The sequence below is a fragment of the Planococcus citri genome, chromosome 5 (assembly GCF_950023065.1).
Source record: "Planococcus citri chromosome 5, ihPlaCitr1.1, whole genome shotgun sequence".
Lineage (NCBI taxonomy): Eukaryota > Metazoa > Arthropoda > Insecta > Hemiptera > Pseudococcidae > Planococcus > Planococcus citri.
The window spans coordinates 61,142,506-61,152,277 of record NC_088681.1 but is presented as its reverse complement, the minus strand read 5'-3'; the positions used below and the strand labels follow the sequence as shown (position 1 = coordinate 61,152,277).

At 35.5% G+C, this 9,772-nt stretch overlaps 1 protein-coding gene across 1 annotated transcript in view; it reads right to left on the bottom strand.

Annotated features, from left to right (window-relative positions):
- Nucleotides 1-4,700: 4,700 nt before the first annotated feature.
- LOC135847644 (aminopeptidase N-like) overlaps nucleotides 4,701-9,772 on the bottom strand; it is a 34,280-nt gene continuing 29,208 nt past the window's right edge. The window contains exons 6-14 of the mRNA XM_065367277.1: nucleotides 8,928-9,009; nucleotides 8,658-8,853; nucleotides 8,268-8,460; nucleotides 7,897-8,171; nucleotides 5,897-6,081; nucleotides 5,643-5,816; nucleotides 5,435-5,566; nucleotides 5,246-5,333; nucleotides 4,701-5,142 (exon numbers count right to left, since the gene is read on the bottom strand). Of these exons, the coding sequence (XP_065223349.1) occupies nucleotides 4,819-5,142; nucleotides 5,246-5,333; nucleotides 5,435-5,566; nucleotides 5,643-5,816; nucleotides 5,897-6,081; nucleotides 7,897-8,171; nucleotides 8,268-8,460; nucleotides 8,658-8,853; nucleotides 8,928-9,009 (1,649 nt within the window). The 3' untranslated portion in view covers nucleotides 4,701-4,818. The remainder of the gene's footprint in view (nucleotides 5,143-5,245; nucleotides 5,334-5,434; nucleotides 5,567-5,642; nucleotides 5,817-5,896; nucleotides 6,082-7,896; nucleotides 8,172-8,267; nucleotides 8,461-8,657; nucleotides 8,854-8,927; nucleotides 9,010-9,772) is intronic.

Below are 9,772 nucleotides of genomic sequence, written 5' to 3'. Positions count from 1 at the left end.
AATTGGGCTAAATGTGGATTAACTCTTGGAAAGGTCAAGAAGAGGCATTTGACTCTTTTTTTTTAGCAGCTCAAATGATTGCAATTTACACGCCTTCTGGAGGAATTTAAAACTTCACTTTTTGGTGATTTTCAGTGATCTTATGTTTTTTTTTTTCAAATTTTTCAACCTATTTTAACATAGCACTTTTTCATGCTAATGTTTCCAAATTATGCTGAAAGTGATTTTAAATTAATTTTCTTCTGTATTTTGCTCAATGCTATCTACTGAACTGAATAAGGTAAAGTGGGATAATTCCGATAGCAAGCCCTAGCTTTGTTGCAAAACACATTTTGGCACAAATGATGAAGAAAGTAGGTAGTTTTAGTGCTAACCTACACCCATGAATGATCAGATAGTCCATCTGCTCCGTTTTGTCAAGTCTGTGCAGTGTTCAAAATCTGAATGCCCAAAACCTTTGCCGCAAAAAACAGTGCATTTTTGAAACTCGTTTTAATCGTTCAAAACTTGTTGAAAAATTCTGTTTAGAAGTTGAAATTTGATGGATATGTGTTAAAGTGTCAGTACCTCTTTTGATTTTGCTTTTATAATTATTTGTTTGTTGCTATTGAATTATTAAACATGTCGATCATTTTTCATGCCATGGAGTAATTTCGATGGCCCTAGCGAAATTGCCCTGTAATGTTTTTTTCTCTGTTTTGATGGAGTATTTTTTTTTGGGGGGGGGGGGGGGTCGAAATTATCAAAGAAAAATCAAAAATTATGCCTCAAAAATGCATATTAGTAAAAAAATTTTAATTTTTGTTCTAATGATTCAATTTACATGAAATAAAAACCTAAGTATGCAATAAATGGTATATTTCAACATTACTGGCTCGGAATTACCCCAGGAGAATTACTTTCCTTATAAAACTCGTTATTGGAATTACCCCAAAAATGGGGTAATTCCAACAATTTGACCTTCCAAAATGTTTTTTCAACTATACCTATGTACGAGGGGTGATCAAAAATAACATAGACAATTGCTCTGGTAAGAGTTCTATTGAAGCTATACAACTCACAAACGTATCATCTGAAAGCTGCATCTTTCCTCTATAAAATCATCCTTAGTATAAGTATTTCTGTTCAGTGGTTCCCAAAATATGGTACGTAGAACAAAAGTTCTCAAGGTGCACTCGGCGATTTTTGTTTAAATAACAAAAATTGTGTGAAAAAACGTTTATTTAATTAATTGCATGAGGAGTATTAATTAATTTTACATCACCTTCAAAGTAATAACCACCGTTATCAATACATTTGCCCCAACGGCTTGTCAACTTTTTAAAAAATGTTTTTGATTCCACGACGCAAATGGCACAAAATCGAAAATCATTGCACAGTATTTTATTGAATTTTGCTGATGGACTGAAACCACTCCCCTTTCAAAAATGCAAACATGTTTTAAGCAGTTGAAAGGCTGTTGGGCTAAATATATCGATAATGGTAGTTGTTACTTTGAAAATGATGACAAATTAATTGTGCATAAATATTTTTTTCACCCAATTTTTGTTATTTAAACAAAAATCGCCGAGTGCACCTTGAGAACTTTTGTTCTATGTACCATATTTTGGGAACCACTGAACAGAAATACTTATATTAAGGATGATTTTATAGAGGAAAGATGCAGTTTTCAGATGATATGTTTGTGAGTTGTATAGCTTCAATAGAACTCTCACCAGAGCAATTGTCTATGTTAATTTTGATCACCCCTTGTATGATAGCCTCCACACAAATCACTCTTCAATATAGTCAATGTGTAGCTGAAGGACGTAGGAATAAAGTTGTTTTATCATTTTTGCCCCAAAATGTACAGGAAACCCAAAAAATGAGAAATTTCTAAAATTTTGAATTTTGCTTTCGGAATTACCCCACTTTACCTTACTGAAATTTTATTTCAACTTATTTTATTTTTAAAATAATTCATTCATCCATTCATCATCCATTCATCCATTCATCCATGAACCTGGACTTAACCAGAACTCATCTTCCATTAATTCTTTCATTCATTTTTTTCAATATTTCCAAAAATTTCAAAAAACCAACAAGAGACCTGGGTACTTTACTTCCTGGCAAAAATCAAACAATCAGAATTGAAAACACCAGTCGTTGAGTCAGACACTGTTTCAATCAGTAGGTGTTCTCAGACCCAAGTGAGGACCTGTAGTTGAGACAAACACTATTTCAATCAGTGGGTGTGTTCTGTCTTTCTGTCTTTTAGATGAGCTCAATAAATATCTGATCAACGTCCTCACTGAGCCTAATACCATCTCTAGCATGCTTTATGATAACACTAGTAATCAATTTTTCTGACCTCTTGATTTCACAGCATGGTTTTTGGCAGTTAGGTAGTGCTTGCCCCAGAATTAAAAAAATTCACAGCATTTCAGGTTGAAGGCCAAGTGTATGAGTTTACTTGATTGTCTTATGGACTCAAATGATGTGGTGAGTTAGTCGATATGATCAATCAAGTCATTGATAATGAAGATGGTATCACAAAATTTATGTCGATGATATTACCCAGTTGGGTGAAAATCTGCTCTTACACGACATAAAAACGCAGGCAGGAGATTTAGCACTTTACGCCAATGATTTTTCTACCTATTAATCGGCGCGTATTTTATTTAAGCGTAAAAATCTACCATTGATCAATATTCTTGAAAAATTTTTTGGTACCAACAGGGATCGAACTCAAGTCCGCGGATCTGTGAGCGGAGTCCTTGCTACCTACGCCACCAGAGCACTTGGTAGAAGTGACTAAAGATTTATATACTAAGCTGAAACACACACGCAAAATACCACATTTACGCGCGTTTTTCAGCAAATATGCGAATAAATACGCTACAAAATATTTGCGTAGCGTATTTTTGTGGCTGGTTTTTTCAACATGCAAAAATATGCCACATAATTAGAAGCGTAGTGGCTTTACACAATAAAAATACGCTACAAAATATTCTTGTGGCGTGTTTATCAGTACAAAATTTTTTTCTGCTGTGCAGAAAATGTGACAACCTAAAAAGTCGCTTCAAATTGCGCCCGTGAATTGAAGCGCGATTTTGAAAACTGTAAAATCTGCTGCATGGCAACAGTTTAAAGTCGGGTTGAAGTATAAAACGCCAATTAAACTGCTCTTTACCATGTATTTATTGGCAGAGGGGCAGATTTTCACCCAACTGGGTAAAACCTGAGGTACGACTTTTGAGGAAACTCTAGCACAACAAACGAGCGCAACCGCAAAAACAAATTTTTAGCTCGCAAGAAGTAGGTAATGCCATCCTCTCCGCGGTAAAATAAAATCAACGAAGAAGAAACGAAGAAAGGAATAGACAAGAATCCACCCAAAATCGTCAATTACAACAACAACAAGAAGCTGCAATTGAACAAGAGGAAAATAAAAAGCCTTGAGAACACGCTGAAAACGTCAAAGCTTTCATTGATTCGATCAATAAAGGAGAGGTCAAAAACATCTACTTTCAAACCAGTTTTTGACACGGTTCGAAAACAAGACCTCGCAATTAAAGCACTAGCTGCTTGTTCTACTCCACAAATGGTGCCACCCTTCCCCAAAATTTCAAACTTATCAGTTAATTCATCTAATAAATCTTCATCTGTCCAGCCTCAGATGCTCAAATCATCTGAGAACTCTCAGGTTGCTGTTACAGAGTAATACATTGAAGCCCAGTACATCATGTAAAAGCTGGCTAGAAATTGTGAATGAAGGAGATGAAGTTGACGAGGCCGCTGATAAAGTGCTCAATCTTTTTGAAAATCCACCGAAACCCCCCCCCCCATGTCGACTTCGATAAAGACGATAAATCCAAAGATTGAAAAGAAAATCCAGTGGGGAAGAAATCCCTGGATTAAAATAGAAAAACATCACTACAATTTGAATTTGGCTGATTTTTTGGGTAATTTTTAGCAATTAAATTTTTTTAAAAAACATTACACTTACGCAATTTTTAAAGCTTTTGTCAATTTTTACGGAAATTTCGTTCCTAGATATTATTTTGGTATTGCAGTAATTTTAATTATTTTTTTTCGTGTTTTTACTCATTTTTGTACAATTTTTGCTCGATTTCTCCAAAATTTATTCACTTTTTAGTTATTTTTGTGCAATTTTTACATGATTTTGCCAAAAAAATTAAATTGTTTTTAAAAAGTGAATGAATTAAAGTTTGAAAGCATCAAAGTGCTTCGATTAATTTTTTGATTTTTTTTTTTCTGGAAAGGGGTGGGGGATTTTATAATTTAGAAACTTCACCATTTTGCTAAAGGTATGTAATTTAAAAAATCGTTCCTAACTATTAATACACTTGATCTATTGAGGATTAAAAGGCAGAATTTCTATGTTGCAGGTTAGGCGATACTGTGATCTCAAACAAGTTGCCTAGTTTGATATAAGAAGGTAGTCGAAAATGTTGATGAATGAAAGTTATTGAAAGAGTTTCTCTATCTACATATACATATTAAAAAATTGAAATTTCATCAAGCACATTATTTTTGTGTTATATCGCGAGTAATCAGCGACGAACTAAAATCAAAAATTTATTCTGTTTCTTTGTTTCAGGTGAGTGTCATTTGAATTTTCCATTGATAATGGATATTCTATCGTAAGACTTCAAAATCATACAATTTGAGTGATTTTTTGCTGAAGAAATTCATCATTAAGTCGTCGCAAGATTTATTATGAAGTTATAAAATTAATTCATATTTTTAATAGGTAACTCCTAATATGTAGGTATGTACAAGCAGAAAGACTTTTTCGAAGGTCCTCTCAAATCATCACAACATACTGAACTTCGATAAAGAATAACACAGCACTAAACCAGCAGCAAATAAATTCCATCCCAATTTAGGAATAGAAATAGAGGCTGCCGAACTTGGTTTATCGGCAGGTTTAGGAGAAGCTGGTTTTGTATCTGATTTCGATTTATCGTCAGTGTTGGTACTCGACTGCAAGACGTATTCTTTCTGTACTCGATCTAGTTTATCTGAGAACCGTTTGATCTTGACTGCTGCAACTGACTGCATACTCTTGATTGTCGAAATCAATTCCGAATATTTCTTTTGATTGAGCGTTGTTAATTTGGTTTCTAGGTCTTTCAACTGTAGGTAATTTCATCACAAAAAAGTTAATTTCTTAGAACTGTCTAGTACTATCTAGAATAATTTTATATGCCCTCGTAAAATTTAGAACTCTAAAATTTACCTGTGTGATTTGGTCTTGGGTTCTAATTCCGTATTCGATCACAGCTAGCACTTCTTGTAGAGCTTTGACTTCTTCGTCTTTTAGTTCGCTAGATTGCAGATAAAACATGTCATTGTTAACTTTGGCTATTTTTTCAAACTGTGATATGTACCTTTCTCCAGTCTATATTCATTTTGATGATTTACTTACGTTGTAAGGCTAAGTGTTCCAATGATGAATTTAAGAGTTCCTTTGACGACCTCTGGTTCCGCAGTCAGCAAATACGATTTATCTTGTTTTCGAATTTCTTTATTCTGAGGATCGCTAACTTTTGAAATTACACTGACAAGTAAACAAAACGAAATTAAGATGAAATTAGAGGTCTATAGTCGATAAATGAGTCCATTTTTCGACTTACGTTTGGATAACTTCTTCGTTCGTGGCACAATGGAGAGCGGTGAGAATTTGTGTTTTTTCGAAAGATATATCGTATTTGGTGTAAGTGGTCCATAAATTATTGAAAACTGTTAAAGGTTCTTTGGAGTGACGCAAAGCGAAACAATATACTACTCTTTTTAGATCTGGTTGAATTCTGAAACAAAGAAAAAAAAAACAAGAATCAAATTGAGAAATGGCGAATGATTCTTTCCTCTGTTGATTGATGAATTTTACTTTGTTAGATCGGCTTTGTTTTTCTCGTATTCTTCGAGTGATTTTTGAATGCAGTCTTCTATGCCCAGGTGGCAAGCCAGCATTAGAAACAGAGGTTTTACTATCTTCACAACGTGGGGATCCGCGGACTTGATTTCATATCCGAATGCGTCGTAAGATTTTTTCATCAAGTCGTATAAATGTTTCTAAGGGAAAAAAGTCATAATTATAGTGGTGATAATTATTCTTATACTAGCAAACTTTATGAGCTCAGATCGTCAGATTTGAACGAAACTAAGCAAGATAGAAAAAACATGTCCTAAAATCTGTGTAACCAAATTTCAGGGGCTAAAGTTCATTTTAGAATTTTTGGTGTAGGTATTTTTGAAGAATTCAAAAAATAAAAAAAATAAAAAACAATCTCAATGGCGATTTTTCTTTTACTCACGAAATGTATAAGTAGGTATATTTTTTCCCATCAAAGTGATTCAAGGTAAAATTAGCCTGTGGCTCAGATTTTGTATTTTTTTCACATTTTTCAAATTGGTGGGCCACGGTCAAAAATCCAAAATTTAAACATTCTGAGGGTTTTTTCTTTCGTGGAGGCTGTCTTGATTGCATACGACCTTCAAGAGTAAGGAAGACAGGTCAATGACCTTAGAAGGTCAGAAGTAAACCAAATGGCCTACATGAGCCAGGCAGACAGACCAATGACCATAGGAGGCCAGACAGACAGGTCAATGACCTGGGAGAGTCAGACAAAATGAACTTAGGATGTCAGACAAACGGGTCAATAACCTCGGGGGGTAATACCGGGAGCCAGACGACCTTCAGGAACCAGAAACTCAGGTCATTCATCTTGGAAGGCCACACAAAAGAAGACAGACGGTCTTCAAGAGCCATACTGACGGGTCATTGACCTTGGGAAGACAGACAGACATCAGGTCAATGACCTTGGTATGACTATCAGTCGGGTTAATGACCTTAGAACGCTAGACAGAAAGCCGCAGACACCCTTCAGGAACCGCACAGACTAGTCAATGACCTTGGAAGGACAGTCAAAGAAGCATACCCGACTGATAGCCATCATAAGGTCACTGACCTGATGCCTGTCTGTCTGTCTTTCCAAGGTCATTGACTCGTCAGTCTGGCTCTTGAAGACCATCTGTCTTCTTTTGTGTGGCCTTCCAAGATGAATGGCCAGAGTTTCTGGTCCCTGAAGGTCGTCTTGCTTCCGGTATTACCCTACGAGGTTATTGACCCGTTTGTATGACATCCTAAGTTCATTTTGTCTGACCCTCCCAGGTCATTGACCTGTCTGTCTGACCTCCCAAGGTCATTGGTCTGTGTATCAGCCTCATGGAGGCCATTTTTGGCTTTCCACCTGACCTTCCAAGGTCATTGACCCGTCTTCCTTGCTCTTGAAGGTCGTATGGCTTTCTGTCTGCCCTTCCAAGGTCAACTCGATTCGGAAGAAAACGTTTTTTTGCCCCAAAAAATGCATGAACTAACCCCTTTGCATTTCTTTGATTTTCAAAAAAATCGAGTAAACGATCGTTTTCGACTAATCAAAATTTTTGGTCAACATGACGATGAAAAATAATTTTTTTTTGGGACTTCCAACGATTACTTGTTAATATTTTCAAAATCTGAACCAAGGGTCGATTCACCTATCATGATCGTAGGTACCCTTTCTAGAGAAAGTTCAAAAATCTCTGGAGCCTCCAGAATGTCTCTCAACTGGTGGTTGATTGTGTTTGGGAGTTGAATTGAAGAAATCATTCACAATGGTTCACTTTGCTCAAGAAAGTTCACGTTTTATGAAAAAATTCAAAAATCGTTCTCACAACAGCTTTTTTAAGATTTCAAAAATTCGCCAAAAATCTTAAAATTAGTTTCAGGGCCTGAAATTTTGGTTACGGGGGTTTTAAGACATGTTCTTTCAATCCATCTAGGTTTTGTTCAAATCGTTCTCTTGTTAGTTTCTTTTTTTTCGCGGTTTGGAATAATTAAAAACGTACTTTAAAGAATATATCTCCAGTTGCGCTGGGGAATTTGTAATGAAGTACATTGAATGCTTTGATGGCCGCATACCAAGGAATCATATCGGTTTCTTTGGATAAATATTCGGTTAATTTTAATGCCACTTGGTAGGATAAATATTCGTCATGAGCTAAAGCATACGCATCGCTTATAAGCTGAGCTCTATTCAAGACATGTATTTTTTGATGATCTTGTTGCAGTTGTTCGATCAATAAATTCCAGTTCTTGGTATCGTAGTTCACTCTATAGTAACCTGCGAATATTTCAAATAATTGGTGATCCTCTCGTTTGAATTCTCAATATGATTTACCGAATGAAAGTGAAAAAAAAGAGGATGTGTGATACAAACCAGCGTGTTGTAAATTGAACAGAACCCAGTCTGTGTTTGTAAGCGATTTTAATTCGGTTGGCTCATCAGCGAATGACCAAGCAGTTGGTTGTGTATTTTGAAATTGTAGCAATGTTTTCGAGGTATAGGTCAAGGGCACTATCCATTTTTGATTTTGTGAACTAGCCGGAGCTGCTAGTGATTTATATGGCACCTGAATAAATGAAAAAGAATGCCAAGTAAGCGAGGAGTTCCTACATATTTTTATTATGTACTTCTTCGGAGTGCTGTAAAGAGACGATGGGGGTCTTTCTCTGTTTGAAGATACACTTTTCCCCCTCCTCTTCACAACACCACTCTTACAGCGAATAGATTGGAAATTTTTATCAAATATGTAGATTTTTCTTTCACCTGATAGATTGACGCTGTTCCTTGCTCGTAAGATCGAGTCACGTTGATCAAAGGATATCCGATATTTTCAGACCAGGTTCTCATTATATCAGAAGCTGTGACACGAGAAGGAAGGCGAGTGGAAGAACGTTGCATCTCGGTGTTGAACGCATCCAAGAGATTTTTTTCGACGACTACTCCTTCGTAAGTTTTTTCTCTGTTGAAAAAGATATAAGTAGTTGGAAGTATTCGACTTTTTCCCCGATTGTTCGAAGTAAAAAGTTGACATACCCGTCGCTGAGAAACCGATGTAACGCGGCTCTGAATATATTCGGTGTTACCATATGCTCGAACATTCTGATTATGGAACCAGCTACATGAAAAAAGAGAGTACATACAAATTTAAGCATTCAAAAATTCTTGAAATTTTATTGATTTAAAAAATTGTTTTTAGCATTTTTGAGCGTACATATTTGAGGCTCAATTTTTGCGTAGGCCTAATATGTATTTGGAATAAGGGGAGGGGGGGTTCTAAAATTCTCTCAAATTTTTTCAACATTTCTGGAGCATTGCACGATCCTCGTTAAACTTAAGTATGTAGTCATTGCATCAATAAATAGCTATTTTAAAATGAATGAAGTACCTAAGTGATTCTTTTTTAAATTTCGAGACATTTCAAACCTCTCTCCCTGCACTCTCAACTCACCGTGAGTCTCAAATATCCTCATTCTGTCCGAAATATTTTACTTTAAGTATTTTATTTTAATTTTAATTTAGTATCGTTAGTTGAATTGCTGTACATCACTTAATTATGAGCTGACTTTGTAAATGCAGCACAGCTGCCTATTGCAACAATAAATTTTGAAAAGAAAAAAATTTTTTTGAGGAAATTTTTGAACCATATATCCCTTTAAATGCCCCTGATGAAGTCCAAATTATTATTTTTGCCTTTTATGGACTTTTGGTTTTTGGGACAAAAAGCTAGTTTGATCAGTGAATTCATAGAACTTATTCTTAGCTAAAAATCATGGCTGGCTTCAATAAGAACTACCTAGCAAAAATTGCAAATTTCAGGTTGATATTTCATCTACTTTCTTTCCTTTCTTTCTGAACTTTACACAGGGGAGAGCTCCAGG